This window comes from Drosophila novamexicana, unplaced genomic scaffold (genome assembly GCF_003285875.2).
Source record: "Drosophila novamexicana strain 15010-1031.04,08,12 unplaced genomic scaffold, DnovRS2.1 tig00000009-arrow-pilon, whole genome shotgun sequence".
In the NCBI taxonomy this organism is placed as follows: domain Eukaryota; kingdom Metazoa; phylum Arthropoda; class Insecta; order Diptera; family Drosophilidae; genus Drosophila; species Drosophila novamexicana.
The window spans coordinates 3,129,138-3,148,112 of NW_020824766.1; the positions used below are offsets into that span (position 1 = coordinate 3,129,138).

At 39.2% G+C, this 18,975-nt stretch overlaps 2 protein-coding genes across 3 annotated transcripts; both read right to left on the minus strand.

Moving 5' to 3' along the window:
• Positions 1-602: 602 nt before the first annotated feature.
• Positions 603-8,776, minus strand: LOC115766338. 2 transcript variants are annotated; one of them, XM_030710242.1, is made up of 6 exons: positions 8,696-8,776; positions 7,066-7,267; positions 2,752-3,054; positions 1,914-1,977; positions 1,059-1,844; positions 603-985 (listed from the first exon to the last, which is right to left on the minus strand). In XM_030710242.1, the coding sequence occupies exons 2-6, from the start codon at positions 7,204-7,206 to the stop codon at positions 645-647; spliced, it is 1,635 nt and encodes a 544-aa protein (XP_030566102.1). In that variant the 5' UTR covers positions 7,207-7,267; positions 8,696-8,776; the 3' UTR covers positions 603-644. The 2 variants fall into 2 exon arrangements, with proteins under 2 accessions (XP_030566102.1, XP_030566094.1); XM_030710234.1 differs by lacking the exon at positions 8,696-8,776 and having other exon boundaries at positions 7,066-7,829.
• A 3,844-nt stretch (positions 8,777-12,620) lies between these two features.
• Positions 12,621-18,788, minus strand: LOC115766351 (protein charybde). Its single transcript, XM_030710254.1, has 4 exons — positions 18,273-18,788; positions 13,474-14,095; positions 13,278-13,388; positions 12,621-13,207 (listed from the first exon to the last, which is right to left on the minus strand). Exons 1-4 carry the CDS (start codon positions 18,346-18,348, stop codon positions 13,114-13,116), a joined length of 903 nt encoding a protein of 300 aa, XP_030566114.1. The 5' UTR covers positions 18,349-18,788; the 3' UTR covers positions 12,621-13,113.
• Between the last annotated feature and the right edge of the window lie 187 nt (positions 18,789-18,975).

An 18,975-nucleotide genomic window follows, 5' to 3' on the forward strand; every position in this document is an offset into this window, starting at 1 on the left:
CTGCAGTTGCTTGTCAGTCAGTCAGTCAGTCAATAAGTCAGTCAGTCAATAAGTCAGTCAGTCAATAAGTCAGTCAGTCAGTCAGTCAGTCAGTCAGCCAGTCAGTCAGTCAATAAGTCAGTCAGTCAGGACAAACAGTTTAATATACAGCGATCCAGTGTAAAAACGTTCGACAAAAAAATTTAGGTTCGTCTTCGTGTTGCAGGCTGTACATATGTTGGAACCGGCCGGATCGGATCACAATATCATATAGGAACCGATCCTTATCTTGACCAAACTGGGTATTTATAAGTTTCAATATGTTTCCTAGATATTCTATCAACATCGGAGCTCAGTGTCATATCGAGAATCGGTGGAAAGTTGAATTTTTACCAAACTCACGACTCGCATTACTAACTGGCCTTTTTCCGAATACACATAAAATTTATCGATATCACGTATCGATTTCGATAACTTATCGATTTCGATAACTTATCGATTTCGATAACTTATCGATTTCTATAACTTATCGATTTCGATAACTTATCGATTCCGATACACATGAAAAGTATGGATTGGCACTTAGCTACATTTAATTTCATCTAATTTACACATTGCATTTGGATTTATATGGCTTCTATTGCTGTTTGGCACGTAGCTCTAGGCTACGTTCCCAGATCCAGTCCAGAGCCAGATTGGCTGGCGGCTGCCGGCTGGTTGATCCGATGCCTGTGCGAGGCCAGCTGGGCGCGGGAGAGCACGCTGCAGTCACAGGTGGTGCAATGGTAGTGGGTGTGCCGCAGCGCATAGCTGCAGGCGGTCGACTCGCAGGACTCGTTGCTGGCGAACTTGCGAAAGCCAGCCGAACGCACGTACTCCAGCCGCAGGTGCAGGCGACGATGGGCCACCACCTTGTTGGAGTCGGTGCACACGTAATCGCATTTACGGCAATGGAAATGCGACGATTTCTTTGGAGCGGCGCCGCCCAAGACGCCCAGGCTCTTCTCTAAAAAGGGGCAGAAGGAATATATGCATATTAGGGGCATGGTCAAGGCCGCCAACAAAAGCTGCGCACCTACCTGTCGTCGATGCCGACGTGGGTGTGGCCGTGCTTGTGGGCGTGGCATAAGAACAGTCAGGCACGCCGCAGCGCATGTTGGCGCGATATTGGCGAAAATCATCGCCCATGAGGGTGTCCATGCGCTCATGGCGCGCCGTGTGCTGCACGAAGCGCGTCTTGTCGCAGAAACTGTAGTGGCAATCCCGCCGATTGCAGTGGAAATGCGACTGATGATTCCGATAGCCGCAGCGCTCGAAGCCGCAGTCCTCGTTGAACCGGAACTTGAGGTAGCCCGTGGGTATGTCCTGTTCCCGCGCCCGCTTGCCAACCGCTTGCCGACCAGCCGTAGGAGTCGGATTGGGCGCGGGCGCGGGCGCAGACTCCTCCGCTGGGCTTATGCCTGGCGCTCCGGCTGTTGCCGCCGCGGCGGCGGCTGCTGCAGCAGCGACAGCGCCCGCTGCCGCCGCATTGATCAGCAGCATCTTCTGCTGTGCGGCATTCTCCAGCAGCAGACGCATGTCCAGCCCGGCTGGCTGGCTGGCCGCGGCCAGAAAACTGGGCAGCAGCACCTGGCGCTGGTATAAATCCAGCAGCTGCTTAAACTGCATTTGCAGCTTGAGACCCGTCTCCGGCTCCGCGCGTGCCTCACTTGCCGCCGTCGCTTGGGTGGCGCGCATGCTCAGATCTTCCGGCTGCTCCGTGCTGCAGTCTGTGCTGCCTGGCGGGCAGTACGTGGTGGGCGTGGTATCTGCCGTTTGGGCTGAGCTTGCGTTCTCCGGATAGAAGGTGCCCGCTGCGCGCACAACTTGAAGCAACAATTCCCCAATAATCATATCAATCAGCATATATATATATATATATGGGGTTTACGTACCGGAAACTCGCTCCTGGCGCTTGCTGGATGCAGGTGTCTGTGTGCCGGGCGCGCTGAACATTAACTGAAATCAAAGAACTCTAGAATTAACAAGGAAATCAAGAAGGAAAGGCTTACTTCGGCACGCCGCACATTAAATACCCTATCCTAGGACAACTAAATGATATAGTTGTCCGATATTGATAAGACTTTGAATATATATAAGAGAACCATAGTGAAACGAATAAATGTCCAATACGTTCAAAATGTCTTGAAAACAAATAAGTTTTCCATAGAAAATCTCATTTTCGACCGATCGTTCCTATTGCTATATGTTAGTATTCTGATATTGAAAAGATATAAAATAAATATATAAAATAAAATCCTAAAAAAGATATCTTGAAAAATAGAAAAGTGTTTTATGGAAAAACTTAATATTCGACCGACCGTTCCCATGGCAGCTATATGACATAGTGATAATAATATGGATAAGATTTTGTAGATATATATAGGGACACATAGATATATACATATATATATATATAGAGCTTATTTTTGGTTAAAACATCTAGAAAAACAAAAAAGTTCTCCATAGAAAAACTGATTTTGGACCGATTATTCCTATAGAAGCTAAATGATATAGTTGTTCGATTCCGCCGATTCTCTTTTTCTTTAACCAGATATCCGAACCGAACTGAGACTCCAAAATTTAAGCAAAATCTTATGGAATAAATAGATCATATAGGTCCCATTGGAACCGTCAGTCAATAATCTAGAAAAAACCTTTTGGTGTCTTGGTATACATGGGCATACATTCCCTCAGCTGCTTCTGTATGTTATTCATTGCCGTGATCCTCACCTGAACTGGGGAGCTTCTCTCGGGCAGATCCCTCGTCAAAGTGTTTGTCGTCTTTTCAATGCCCGGACTCGGGCTGCGCACACTCGCCAGACTCCTGTGCGGGTCCACAGTCCAGGCGCGTGCTCTCTTCCTGCTGCTGCTGCGACTAGGTGTGAGATCTGTGGCACTCGGTTCAACAGCTCGCAGGGTAGCGAGACGCTCCTCGGCGACATCGGAAGTGGATGTTGCCAGGCCGCAGGCCGTGGCCTGATCATTTTTCTCCAGCTTGAAACTGGTGAAAATGGCTTGTGGCGAAAGCTGAGCCTGCCAGGAGATGCAAAAAATAATCATTATCATAATAATATTTATCAATTGTTTAACATTTAACAAACAAGTAAGAGCTTCTAGTCGGGAGCTCCCGACTAGGGGATACCCTGAACCCTCTTTTTCCAATACCAAACGCAGCTTGCGCTCGTTTGTAAATATAAAGATAAATTAAAGAAAAAAAAGTTCCCTTGGCAGGGTTCGAACTTGCGGCCGCCTCTAATCAACAGCCAAGCCAATAATAAATCTTAATGAGAAAACAACGAATTAAAATAGCAGCACAGAAAACAGTTCAATCGCAATTGCAATGCTGTTGATAGAAAATGCGCATGAATGTGTGTGTGTACAGAAATTCCTGCTTTAGAGCCAAGTTAAAAGTTTTTTGGGCAGCTGCATAAAATAATGAGATCATGGCAAACATTTATTGTTTTAGGGATTATATTGCCAGAAAAAAACTCCCTTATTATTAATCTGTTCTGGCCACCTTCTTTGAATTTCTTTGGGTAGTTGACGTGTTCTTCTTGTTGTTGTTGTTGTTAGTTTCGGATTTATGACAAACAGCCGCAACCCGTTTATTATTTCCGAAATTACTGTTAATGTTTATTGTTGGCCCAAAATGTCACTATTTAAATTTTGTACACGCATCAAAATCAATAATAATAATCAAAAATAATAAAATAAAACCCAAATACAACAAAAAAGAGAAACCACAAAAATATATTGGAAAAGCGATATTGTAATGCCAACGTCTGAATACCCTAACTCTAACGAATGAAAGTTTTTAAAAGTCGACAAAGGTGCAAAATTTTCGAAGAATCTAAAAATTTGATAACTCGAGAAAGTTTTTAGAAATGCCAAAATTTTCCCTATATCACATATTCCCAACATCCCTATATCACATATTGCCAGAGCATGTAGAGTATAAATATGAGGGCATCCATAATTAATAATTACTCCAAAAGATTGAAAAAGACAATGAAACGTGTTTGGCTTTACCTGATAAGTTGTCACACACGCACACACACCCCGCATATAGACCCATTCATATAAGTACACACACCTTATATGATTAAATACAATATATAGAAGTTATTGTAGTTGTTGTTGTTTCGTTCCGTTTAATCGTCATATTCGATTGTCGATGGCGGTCACCGAGGTTCGCCATGAAAGTAATCCAATAATTTACAATTGCATTTCAATATTGAGCAGCTTTATTTTTGTAAGCCTTGCTTCCATTCAAGTTTTAAATTGGACACAAATTCTAGCTTTGCATACCTATCTTTCTCTCCACAAGCCTAACTTGAATTCATGAAAATCGCATAGAAAGGCAATACTTAGGTGAGAGCGAGAGGCGTGTAAGAGAGAGAGCTTAATATTAAGCATTAACCAAAACGCCTATTATTTGTTTAGTCTGAAAGCCTTGCTTCCATTCAAATTTCAAATTGCAGACTCTCTCTCTCGCACGCACAAATTCTAGCTTTGCATTCCTATCTTTGAATTCATGAAAATCGCATAGAAAGGCAATAATCAGCTGAGAGCGAGAGGCGCGTAAGAGAGAGAGAGAGAGAGAGAGAGAGAGAGAGAGAGAGAGAGAGAGAGAGAATGAGCTTAACATTAACCATTAACCAAAAAGCCTATATCCCAAACTTAACTTCAATTTCTGGATTACTTGACGGGATCCGAACTATTTTCACGTACCTTCCGAATGTAGGTCTATAGCTCTCATTCGACTTTGGCTTATTTCCCAAAAACAAAATAAAAATAAAATAAAAAAGAGAATACCGCAAAAGGCAATGGACAAAATATTTATTCAAATTATTCGATTCACACAGACAAAACACACACGCACACACGATTCACAAAGCCAAGTACAATTGTATGTACCTGCCCGCCCATCAAAGTCTCCGGCCAAGAGGCTGACGCGTGGGCTGTGTAATCGTAGGCACACATACACTCACACACACACACACACACACACGTACGCACTTGCGTGTGCATGTGCCGACAAACTGGGCTCAAAAATGTAGAAATTATGAAAATGACAGTTAAAAGCACAAAACGTTCGACGCGCTAGGGATGGGCGGCACAGGTCGAGGAGAAGGGGGGAGGCCGACAGACGGGCAAGTGAAATAAATGCGGAAACACTCGTTGTCAATATTAATATGACGAATATGGCAAAAACCAAATCCGAAAACTCAATTCAACACACGGCACATAAAATGCCACATTAGGCCCCAACGACGCGGCCCTCTGGAAATCCATCGCGACGCGACGCGACGCGACGCGTCGCAGCACGCAAATAGGCGCAAATTCCTAATTACAATGAATGCGCCAGTGTGTGTGTGTGTGTCTGTGTGTGCATGTGCAAGTGTGTTTGCCTGTGTGCATCGTGGACAAACCGAAAAGGAACAAACAGCAGCAGGCGACAAAATCTTATCGAACGATCGCAACAAATTCAAAGAATACTTTCATAATCAAATATTAAGCCTAAGATTTAACATGTAAAGAATATATTCTATTAATACGATAATATAAGCTCAAGAAGTTCCCATCGGCCTGTTAAGAATTGAAAGAGAACAAAAAATGCGGTTCGACATTTCCAACAAGAGCCTTAAGAGTGTATTTCGAGCACTTGCACGCGCCTTTAACCGTTTGATATTGTCGCTTCGAATTGTAACGGTATCTTCGAAGTTCGAAATTAAAATTGTAGGAGAGACGGGCGGCGATGCCGAAAATGACAAATCAGTTGCAAATCGTTTCCTGTCAGCTGACGACGTCGAAAGAGCTGCGGTTTTTTTGTTGCGCTGTTTTTTTTTTGGCGCCGAAAAGAATGCTTGTTAGATACTTGTGTGCAAAGTGTGTATAGTGTGTGTAGTGTGTGTAGTGTGTGTAGTGCAGTGTAGTGTGTGTAGTATAGTGTAGTGTGTGTAGTGCGTTGTAATTTTTATATTTCCAAAAAGTTATGAAAAGTTCAAAATTTAGTTGGCGTACCCCAAGCTGCCTATATATATATGTATGTGTGTGTACATATATACAAGTTATAGAAAGGAGAGCGCGAGAGAGAGAGAGAAAAGATGGCGAATGCAAGCCAAATTGCGGTGCTTTATTTTTTTTGTTTTTTTTTTTGTGTCTTTTTAACGAATTCATTCTAGTGAATATTCGCATGAATGAAGGCGCTTTCGAAGACTGAGTAAATAACGGTAAGTAAAATATTTCTCTTAAATTGGCGCAAACGTACAATTTGACTATAAAGAGAAAGGCATAGGAAAATGAAAGTTCCTAAAATGCAGGCAAAGTGCGAAACTTTTTAAGATAGCCAAGTAATTTAATAAATGCTCTTGAAAATGTTAAAAATAACAATGAAAAAAAATACGATGTCAATTTTATCAGATACAAATTACTGAAATCAAGTTTTGAGTAAATTATGCGTCAAGTAAATAAATAAAAAAATAGGTAAATAAATACATTTATTAGTAAATATTTTCAAGAACAATTATGTCGGATTGTATCAAAAACAAGGCAAAAAAATGCTCTGCTTAAATTAAATTTTTAAGTAAAATAATTATTAAAATTAAGTGATAAATTGAAAACATTTGCGACTAACTTCTATAAACTTTAATATGCTTATTATTATAAACTTTAATATGCAAAGTTTTGCACTTGACAAGAAGACATGAAACTTTCTTATAAGAACTTCTAAAAGCTTGCGATTGCTTCTATGATTCTTTCTTAATGATTTAGATTTGTTTCAACAATCAACATTGACTTTCAACTCAAGTTTCAAGCTGCTTTTACACACACACAACACACGCATTAGCTGCTGCAGCTTTTTGCCTTAACGCGCGCCGGCAAGCTTTCAAAAGCTCACTAATACAATTACGACAGACACACGCACACAAGCGCACACAAACTAAAATCACAATTTAAAGCCTTTTATTACTGTTCCTAATCGAAGGTTCGTTCAGATATTGAGTTAGTTTTATGTGAGTTTAGTCAAGGGTTCTTACTTACGCTCTTATAGACTTCCACGAAGCGATTCTTTGGCGGTCTGCCGCGTTTGCGATTGAAGAAACCATCGATTGAGGTGATTTGCGTGGCCTGAGCCGGCGGCGACTCCTCCACATCAGCTCCCACTTCTGAGTTGGGCTCCATGCCGCGCCCCAAAGGGTTAAGGGCACGTGCTGAGTGCGACACGAAATAGAAGTGGGGGCAACTGCGAAAATTCAATTGCAAATTGATACGTTGCGAATCCGAATCCAATTGCCAAACACTTTTTAGCCAAAAATGACTCATGACAAGCGCAGGGTCAGCTGGAAGGGGGCTTAAGCTGGCGCCAGTCAGCAAAAAGACAGAAAACAAAAAACAACTCAAAGCAGAAGGTTAAACGATCCGCTTCTGGCTAAAGCCGCGGGCCAACACTTGGCCCATACTTTGGCGCTTCATATTGCATAAAAGCCAAAAACAAAACTCAAGCCTCAATGCGGTTGAAAGACCTGGCCAGAGTCCAAATTGACTCCTGTGTTTCTATCGCTGCACTGCATCTGCATCTGTCTTTGGACCTGGCCCAAAGGGACCACCAGCACGGTGCTGGCCCTGGCCGATTCCACGAATTGTTTGCATATGAATCATATTAAGGCTAAAGATAGGCACCAATTTTTGCCAAAGGACTTTGAATGGGGCTTTATTCAGCTGCATTTGAAATAAGTGTTGAAAAACGGTAAGGAAAGCCCTGACAAATCGGTTTAGATTCGTATGCAAGGTGTAGAAAAGTTTTTGAAAATTAGGAAAAGGGTTTACCAAGTCTAACCAAGATTATGTAAAATATGTAAGTCTTTTCTGTACATATAAAAATTAAAAAAAAAAAAATATGGGCATCAAATCCGCGTGAATTTGATTAACAACTGTATTTGGCACATTAATCATATTAGGTCGGGCAATGCCGGGTAATTTCAGTGAGACTAGGGTTCAAACGGCAAATAAATCAACAAATTTCTTTATCAATTGCATTTGGCACATTAATCATATTAGGCCGGGCAACGCCGGGTAATTGCGCTCGTACTTTTTGGTCAACAAGCACGAAAATTAACTTTAAAGTTGATGCAAATAATTCAAACAATTTCATTAGCAACTGCATTTGGCGCATTAATCATATTAGGCCGGGCAACGCCGGGTAATTTCCACTACTATTAATCAAAATATCGAGCATGAATTTGTGGCATACACAAAGCTAGTAAATAGAACTTTGATTGTAATCTTTGGGTTTCGTTTATAATAAGACAATTGCATTGTTTATGAGAGGCAAGAAGAAGAAGTAGAAGAAGAAGAAGAAGCTTATCTCGTGGGCGACAATGTCAATTACACAGTTATTAAGTTGACTAATTGGAGCTGCGAGTCCTGCTCTGGCCTAGCCGCGCCCAGTTCCTGCAGATAAACGATCTCTGCTCATTTATTGGTATCCACACACACACACACACACACACACACACACAGAGTCATTAGTCGAAGCTCAAAGAAAATGCCGCAACAGGAGACTTAACAAAAGACTAGATTTCTGAGATAACGTTGACATTTCGGCAGGGCAAGGGCAGCTTATCTGTTATACATATCACAGTTGCACACACACACACACACGTGCACCTACCTAACATAGAACTAGCACATTATTTTCACATAAAGCTCAGCTTGTTTTCAATTGTTAGTGCTGGAAAATGCAATAGGACAACAAACACAAAACACAATACACACGCGCGCGCGTCGTAACAGTAAACGGTTAACACAGAAGCAGCGCAGCGAAAACGCGTCCGCAGGCGCCAAGCAACGTACGACGAGTGACGACGAAGGCTGCGCAAGAGCAGAAACGCGAAGCCGACGCTGCGCAACGAACGTTGAGCGCATCGTTTGCTGTCAGCCGATTGGCACAACGAAAGCTCGGAGAGCAGCGAGCGCGGGAGCCTAGCTGCTATTGGTCGCAGCGCAGCTGGTGTGTGTCTGGGCTAAAAGCGAGCGACGCATGCGCTTAATTTTGATTTAGACACGCGCTAGCCGAGACACACAACACAGTACGTGGCGCTTTTAGAACGTTAGCCGAGACACACACAGCATGCCTAAGCTTTTAGCTCAATTTGATAGTTCTAAAATGCGTGCTTTTCACATTTAAAAAATTTGTTTTATTTTTTTTGTAGTTTTTTTTTGTTTTTATTTTTTACTCAACTTTTACACAGAGAAAAATGAAATTGCAGTTTGTTTTTTTTCGCATTTGTTTCTTACATACACATACATATACATATACATATATATATATATGTATATATAGTTTATATTTTGATTAATTAAAATTTGTTAAATTGCTAGAATTTGTTAAGCGCTACTAAAGTTTAAATTTGTTGTTGTTGTGTTTGTTGTCTTTACATACATACTTGTATATATATATATATATTGTATATATAAATAATATTGTTTTTGTATTCAACATTTTGTCTCGCTTTCTTTTCATTATTTAGATATAATATATGGAAATTGTTAAACATTATTTACTCACACATATATATGGATATATATTTATGTGTAGCTACTCGATTTACAACATTTAGTTCATATATATGCCCAACTGATAACAAAATGACAATACACTGAGAAGAAACGGTCGTGACTTTGTTTTCTTTGCAAACAAAAAAAATGCCCAAAAAAAAAAAACAAATAAATTGTTCTAGTTTTCTGTATTAAATCACAAGGTGGGATAATCGCTTAAATACATATTTTTTAATTTTTTGAATAGATCAAAAATCTTTTAAGGATGTGTGTAGGTAGGGAGAAGGGGGTGGGTGTGGGGGGTTGGGCTAGGGCGTGGAAAATTAGGACTCTTTTAGTTTTCTATTTTCTTTTTAATTATTTGATGTGCTCTGCTCTAAATATCTGTTAGTACATAAATTATGTGTGTTTTTTTTTTTGTTTTCGTTTACATTAAGAAGAATTCACTAGAAATATTATAATTATGTTTTTTCTCAATTGATTTTGTGTGTTTTTTTTTTTGTGTAATTAAATATATATTTTGTTCGGTTTACTTGAGGCGTTTGCTAATTGATTGATTATTGTTGATTAATTTGTTGTTAATTTCGAGTTTTGTTTTGTTAATTAATTGGTTCCCGTTAGACACACGCACACACGCACACACACACACATGCATGCACTACGTATTATTTTCATAGAGTTTAGGTATTATGTAAAAGTTCCACACACACACACACACACACACACACACACGCACATGTATACATATATATATAACTAGTTTTATCATTAGTTTTATTTAACCGTATATCATTATTGTTTACAAATACTTTGAGGAGCACTGGACGTGTCTAAGATTCATGTTCTTTATACATTTCACACGCATCCAATTTGGAGAACGACAAATCAAAATTTGTTTTGTTATAAACAAAAAAAAAGCGCTTAACTATTTAAAGCGTTGCGTTCTACGTTTTTTTTTTATTTTTCTTGAAGCACAAATAAAACAAATTGTTTAATTGGCAAATTATATTTTAAGTTCTACAAATTAAAAGTTTTACATTTTATTTAAACAAAAAAAAGAAACCCAAAATTGTCAACTGTTTTTTTTTTCTTTTGTTTTTGTTTTTGTTTTGTTTTGTTTTCGTTTCTGTTTTTTATTAAATAGATCACATTCATGGTTCTATTTTTTTCACTTGCTTTTTATGTTCACATTGTTTATAACTTTTTACCTTCTTTTAATACATTAAATACGCTTCTTTTTTTTCTTTAACTTTTTGCTGCTCTATTTACATTTTTTTTGTGTGTTTTTTTTTTAAGAAAATGCAAATTTGTTTTTTTATTTTTTATAAAATAATGTTTTGTTTTTTTTTTTGCTTAAAATATTCTTGCAGAAAGTTGAAATATTCTTAAAAACAAAAAAAAAAATGTTTGTGCAGCTTTTAAATGGAATTATTTTTAAGCACATTTTTACATATTTTTTTTTTTAACTTTTTTTCCAAAAAATTATTTTTGTTTTTAAAAATTCAAACAAAAAAATGGTGTAGAAATTTGAATAAAATTAACATGTTAATTTAAAAAAAAACGTAAACAGTTTTTGTAAAATTTTGAGCGCAATTATTTTGAATAAATTTGTAAAATTATTTAACATTTCTGCAAGAAAATTTTCAAAGTTTTACAACATTTTTAACGAGATCTTTTTTTTTTGTGAAAAGTGGGGGGGGGGGGGGGGGGGGGTGTTTATTTTGAAGAAATAAATAAATTCTGTTTTTGCACGTGTGTGTGTGTGTGTGTGTGTATAAATTATTTAAATGTACTTTAGCTTAAATTTGTCATATACTTTGATTGAAATGTTTTTTTTTTATTTGTTTGTTTTTGCAGCTACAAAAGTTTTTGAATCGGCTTTTAGAATTTGTTATTAATTAATTTGTGTGTTTTTTTTTTTAATATTTGTTTTTGTTTTTGTTTTACGCTACTCTATAAATTATTTTAAAATTTATTAACACAGATGACTTTATAGATTTTCCAAACATTTGCTTCAATTTTTTTGTTGCCCAATTTAATTTTTTTTCCTTTCAAATTTTTACGCACAAATACATTTAGCTGCCCCACAGTACATATATATATTATTAAGCATATATATATATTATTTTTGTAGCCAATTTTAAGTTTTTCTGTCATTTTTGTAATTGTTTAATAAACTAAACTACAGTTAAATACACAGCTACACACATTGAATTCTCTGCGTTTCGTTTCTTTTTTTTTTTTAATATTAAAATCTTAAGCTAGAAACACATCAAATATTATAAATATTTCATATATATATATAGATATATTGTATATAGGGCTAGAGTTTGGAACTCTGCACAAGAAAAATGTTTAAATAAAGAATGAAAAGAAGAAGAAAAATAATAATAAAGAATATAATTTAATTTTGTGTGAAGATTACGAGAACTTAGTTGGGATTAAAGTTGGATTTCATTGAAAACAAATCAAATTTAAATCTCAAATTATTCTTTACTCTTCTTTTAAGTATGTGTGTGTGTGTGTGTGTGTGTGTGTGTATTTGTGTTTCAATATTCATAATTATTATATAATATCACATCAACTTTGTTTTTTTTTTATTTATATTTTGTTGTTTGCAGCTGCTTCCGCTGCTTCTTCTTCTTCTGCTCTGCCTCTTCTTCTTCGTCTGCCAACTTCTCTTAAATATATATATATGTATGTATATATATTTCATATAGAGTTTTTATAGCCTAATAAGATCGTGAAGAAAAACATACATACATATTCCATATATATATATATATATATATGATCAACTACTATATAGAAATTTGTATTTGCTCTCTCGCTCTCTCTCTCAGCTGATACACACATACTCTCATACATAGCTTATACGATTAATACTCTCTTTTCTCTTACATTTTGGGTAGGTTTTGTTGTTTTTGCCTTTTTGCTTTTGCGTTTAAAAACGGTTAACCGACAACCGTTATTTTGTTTTTTAAGTTTCTTTGTTTTTGTTTTTTTGTTTTTTAACAATATTTGCAATATTTTGTGTATTGTTTTCGTTTGATTTTGGTTTTTTTTTTTCAAAAAGTTCCTTTTTTGTTTTTGTTTTCTTATAAGCCAAAAAGTCAGTCCAATAAGAGTTTTGAGTTGCCTGCAACTGCAGTTGATTTGTTTTGGGATTTTTCTCAAAATACATAATTGTGGTTGGGTTTGTTTTTAATCCTCCTCCTTCTCCTCCTCTTCTTGTTCTTTTTTGTTGAGTTGATTTGGGTTGTGTTGAATTGTGGTCCAAAGTTTGCCTCTTTACGGGTTGTTTTTGTTAATATTATAATTATTTAAATATTTTGTTTGTTTTTTTTTGGATGGGTTTCGATGGAGACGCAGACGTGAGGTTCTTGCTAGGCTCTGCTGCTGCTGTTCTTCTTCTTCTGCTTCTTCTTATTCACCATTTACTTATTCGGAGGGATTGTGTAATGAGTCGAGTGCAGCGCCACGCCCCTTTTGCACGCCCACGGCCAAGTCTACCACGCCTTCCCATTTGCCTCATATGATGCTGCCTCTGCTCGGCGAGTAGAGCTTGTTCTTGGTCAAAGTAAAATCGGGACTGATCATAATCGTATTGCTGCGCGTTAAATTTCTGCAAGAGAGAGGGGCGGGGGGGAGTCATTTAAGTAACAGTTGCTTTGAAAGCTTTTCCGTGCGCTTACTTGAGAAACTGCGGCAGAAGGGAGGTCCAGCCGCTCTTGTCCTGCTTCAGCGTCAGATAAAGCTCGAATATGGAGACCGTCTCCGGATCCACCTTGAACGAAGCAATGCGCCTGCAGATGAACAACAACAAAGAGCTTTAGTTTTCTCTTAAAGAGAGCGAGAGCGAAAGCTGCCACTGCTGATCCTCTCTCTTACCTGACGTTGTTCGGCTCGCTCTCGAACTCTATGAATATGGTGCAGGCCCGCTCGCCGCACGGCTCCCGCTCCGACATGCGTATTATTTCGGCAGCAATGCGCGACATCAGATTGTTGGGCAGCGTCACCTCGGTGCAGTCCAGATGCTGGCTCTTGGCGTCGCGCAGCTTGGCCTGCAGCTGCTGCGAAAGCTCCTGCACGGCAGCCGGGTTCACATCGTCCAGATTGTCAATGGCGCCGAAGCGTGCCGCCGACGTCGACTGCAGCGGCGACGCGGGCAGCGTGGCCGGCGGACCTGCCTGCAGAACGTTTGACATATATGCGGCGACAGCGCTGCCGCCGTTGAGCATATCAAAGCTGGCCGCCATGGGGGATGCGGGCGGTTTGGCGGCCGCAGCCGATGTGGCTGAGGCCGAGGCTGTTGAGGAGAGGCGCGGCCGCGTGTTGAGCGCCTGATGCTGACGCATATGCAGCACAGACGCCGGATGGCCATCCACAACATCAGCTTCCACGTCCACGTCTACGTCCACGTCGACAATGTCCACGTCAGCCACGTTCACCTCTGCGGCTGCGGCTGCCGCTGCCGTTGCAGTTGCTGGTGCCGTTAGCGGACTCGTCCAGTCTGCAATACAAGGATATGGAACAAAAGCGCACAAGTTTAGTCACAAAAACATCGACCGGCGAAATGCAAACGACGACAAAGATGAAACGAAACCACAAAAAATAAAGCAGACACGAAAAAAAAACAGCTGATGTCTGCGTTGCCACCGGCAAAAGCCTTGCAATAATTCCCACTCTCGTTCGCGCGCGCTCTCTCTCTCTCTCTCTCTCTCACACACACACACATGCGAAGAGCTTGCGCAAGCTCGCAATTGCACTCATGCACTGTGCGCAGGCTCGTCAACACACTCAAGCGCTTCCAGGGCGCGGGCGGGGGGGTCGACTGAAATCACCTGGCAACAACAGCTGGAAAATCAGCCGTTCGCCTAAGCACAGCCCGTTAAAGCAGTCAACCAGCCATCATTAGGTAATATGTTTGTGTGCGTGTGTGTGTGTGTGTGAGTGAAGCTCGTTGCGCTCTTTTCTCCCCCACCCCCCTTCCCACATCACTTTATGAGCCAGAGGCCTCATCGTTTCCAGCTGACGATTGCGCGTCCGTCTTCATCCGTTTTGTTCGCTCGTTCGTTAGTCAGCAGTTTCTTTTGGGCTTTGCCTTTGCCTTGCCATGCAATTGCTGTTGCTGCCCCCCCCCCCCCCCCCCCCTCCCCCGCCGAGCACTTCCACAACCATGCTTTATGTGTCTTCTCTGCCGTTTGCCTTTGGCTGCACAGTTTTATTTTTATTTTCGCTGTTATTTTAATACTGAAGCATACAAATACAAAAGCTAAGCTGTGCACAGCAGCCGTACAGTGGGCAGAAGTGCGGATTTGAACATTTAACAATTTTGTATAACATAAACATATATTCATCATTTCGACAATAACAAATGTGTTCTTTTCCCTTTAATATCAAGCATTTTCTTCTGCGGTTTCATTTTCTGCTCGCAGCTTTCAATTTTCTACCACTGTACTGTTGGCAGCCTATTGTGTTTATCTTTTTACATAAATAAATGCATGCGTATGTGTGCTTGCTGGAGTGGGTTTTGTTTAAGGTGCCCGTAGCATGTAAATAAAAACAGTTAAATATCTTACTGTTGTCCCATGCTTTGTAATATGCACAAATTAACCACTTGGCTTGGCTCAACGATGTCATGTAATTAGCGCTGCAACTCTTTCAGCCTTGCCTTCCCTCTGCCCACACATACATACATACATATGTATGCCGCAGTGCCCATTCCATTGCACCCGACTGAATGGATATTGCTATCTCGTTTGCTCTCTTTATGAGCACCCGCGTAATTAAGAAATTAACGGCACATGTTTGCGGTTCTCTTTCTGTGTTTATGCCTTTCGCTGCGTTTGTCACAAATGAATGTATGCACACATACACACGCACACACACACACACGTGCTTGTCAAGTGCTGCATGAAAAGGGTTTGTATAAACTTTACAATGTAAAATCAAAAGCGAAAGCGAAAAGGAAACAGACAACGACCGCATACACATTTAATTACATACGCACGCACACACACACAAGCATGCACATTGATTTCGATGAGACCCACACAACGTCTCCCCCCCCACTTCATCGTGTCGTCTGCATGACTGCGGGCACACATCACATTTGCGGCCGTCTGTTTTATGCATTCAAAATCGGCAATAACAACAGCAAGAAGCACAGTAACAAAAACAGCCTAGCAACAGCATCAGGCTGTATTTTTATGTACGCATACACATATGCATGTATGCATGTGTGTGCATATAATTGTTGTACATCTCTTATTGCCACTCGCTCTTTGAAAACACGCACGCACACACACACACACATTCACATGTCTGCTGCTACCTGCGGCGAATGTTAAAGCTTATTTGCACTTCTTGTTGTTATTGTAAAGCCTGCGCTCAGACAGAGGCAAGCATTCAATTTATCTTTCCAACTGCACTAGATAAGGGAGGCTTAAGCTTGTGCTTGAATTGCATCATGCGTATGCGTGAGCGTGTGCGTGTGCGTGTGCTCTCGCATCGTGTGTGGCCTTGAGCTGGAGTTTTAGATAAATGGATAGGCATTTGATTGGGATTGATACCTTGGAATGAATACTTCGACCACGCGATGAATCCTCATTGAAAGTTCAATCAAAACACAATTGTGGAACACTCAAATTAACGTTTAACACACATACAGACAGTATGTACTAGTATTAGTACATACGTATGGTACGCGCTTTTATCAAACACTGACAGAATCTGTACTACAGATCAGTGTGACCATATGCTGGATGCAAGAAATCTCTCGAATTAACTTTAAAATACCAAAAAAAAGTTAAATCGAGTTTTGTGAGTGTTGAAGAAAGGCCTTAGCATTTGCTACACATTGAAAGTGTGACTGTGCAATATTTTGGATTAAAACTATCGATAACATTCGATCAAATGTAAATAACATAGCCATGTTATGATCAGGACATAGTATTTTAAGCTCATTGAATGGGTTTTTATCGAAAAATCTGTTCCCAAACCGAACTAAATCAGGCGAGGGGCGGACATGGACATAAATAATGTTTATTTGCAGGAAATTAAGTCATTTATTTAACAACATTATTCAGTTTCTAGATTCCCCAGATTGAATAGCATATGAATATGCATGACTAATTACATTCGTATGTATGTGCATGTGTATGTGTGTGTGTGTGTCCTTCGAAAAGAAAATTGCATGCGCCCAGTCAGTCATGAAATTAAATTGACTGCAAATACAAACACACACACACGCACACACACACACATTACTGCGAATGAACGAGTGCAAAGGAGACAGCCTGAGCTGTTGCCGTGCAGCTTTCAGGTCTGCCATTCGGTAAGGTGTGCATGTGCATGTTTTTGCATTTGTATTCGTATGGGCATGTGTGCCTGTGTGTGTGACGACATGTCGTTGCATGTCGCCGTCAACATAAAGCCTCTCCCCCCTCTCTCTCTCTCTCTCTCTCTCTCCGGCTGGGTGCATTTGTGAATTTTCGGCTGGTTTACATGTCCCCAGTTGCCCAGCTGGGTTCGTGTTCGTGTCTAATTTGCGGGAGTCGGAGTGTGCCTTAGCCAAGTTTTAAGTGACAGGGATTAACAGGATGTTGCATAATCCGCACGTCAGACTCGGCAACAGGATATGCTTGCCCCCATCCTTGGACTATGCACAAAAATGCATCAAGCATATTTTCGTATAATTTCAACCCAAAAAAAAAAGAAAATACACACAAGTCCCGTTATATGCAATATACACATGCATTCAGGCATGAATATGCACATATACTGGCATGTCCCGTAATTCTGAACCGGTTCTAACTGGTTCCGGATTTAGTAAATTCGACAGTTATTTCTATTAGTTAGCCCTGAGATAAACCCAACCCATAATGGAATAATTTTGATTTAGTAATTCTTGAAAGAATACCGAAAAAAAATCTTTTGAATTGTTAATTTAAATATCTAAGAAATTAATTGAAAACATCAAATAAAATGTTTTCAAATTAAATTGAATCTAAAAAAATGGGGCATAAACTTGAAAAAAGAATAGAAAAAATATTTGTTTTTTATGTGTCTCAATAAAAATTAAGCACATTTTTTAATGAATGACTATTTCAAAGGGTAACAAAAAGTTTTATCTACGAAATTCCTTGATATTCGGCAAACTTTTTTGCATTTGCTCAAGTTAAGAGATTTCGGTTTATGACGACTTTTAATGCTTTTTCTTAAATATTTTCACACTTTTAACTAAATATTTATTTAATTGCTTAATTTGTTGGCAATATTTAAAAAGTTAAATAGAACAAATTTTGGAACTTTTCTAATAAAAAATGAAATAAAATGATAAAAATTTTATCATTAAATTTCCGCTCAAAGCGGAAAGATCTTTAAATGAACAAATTTTATGCTCGATATATTCAAGAATATCTTGAATAGAAATTTTTTTTACTGTTAAAAAAACTGTATATAAATTTCGTATGCATTTTGCAATCAGAAACTAACTAGAGTGAAGCCTAACATTGGCTTGCCTGAACTTCATTGAGCAGAGTTTCGACTCTGTGTGTTTTTTTTTTTGAACGAAAACTACAACTTTTTCACTTTTCGACAACATTTGGAGTTAAAGGAAAAGGACACACGACCAAACACACACAGAGAAGGATTATGTTATATTTATAGGGAATTGCGGTACTCACCTTTTACTTTTGTTGCCCCAATGCCGCCGAATTGTTCCTGAATGTGACATTGTACCGAGAGCACTTCCATCTTCATAATCGAATCAGAATTTCTCACTCGTTGCCGTTGTCTCCAATTGGAATTTGTTGTTTGGGCAGCATTCAAGCTTTTGACTGCGATTTCTTAGCGGTTCTTGTTGTTGTTATTTGTTCGATGCGTATAGTTAAATACATATACATATGCGCGTGTGAGTGTGTGTGTGTGTGAGCGTGTGTGTGTGTATATATATGTATATATATGTATGTATTAGAAATGCACTTTAATCACAAGAATTTGATTTGATTTTTGTGTGTATGTATTTGTGTGTGTTTTGTATATATATATATATATATTATTTTATTTAGCAATTTATTATTTTATTATTTGCGATTCACGTTGTTTTACGGCACACAATTTTCTGACTGAAGCTATGGTCTCTTGTCTTCTACTTCTGCTCTCTCTCTCTCTCTTTCGCTCTCTCTCGCTTGCTCGTTTAACAAATAATTGCAAAAAGTATCAACAACTAAATTTGTTATTCTAGTTAAACATTTAAATTTAAATACATTCTAAAAAAGCCAAAAAACTGCCGCCTCGCACTCGCTCGCTCTCTCTCTCTCTCTCTCTCTCTTTCTTTCGTTCTCTTTGTAATTAACGCACAGCACTTGAAAGTTGAGTTGTTTTTGT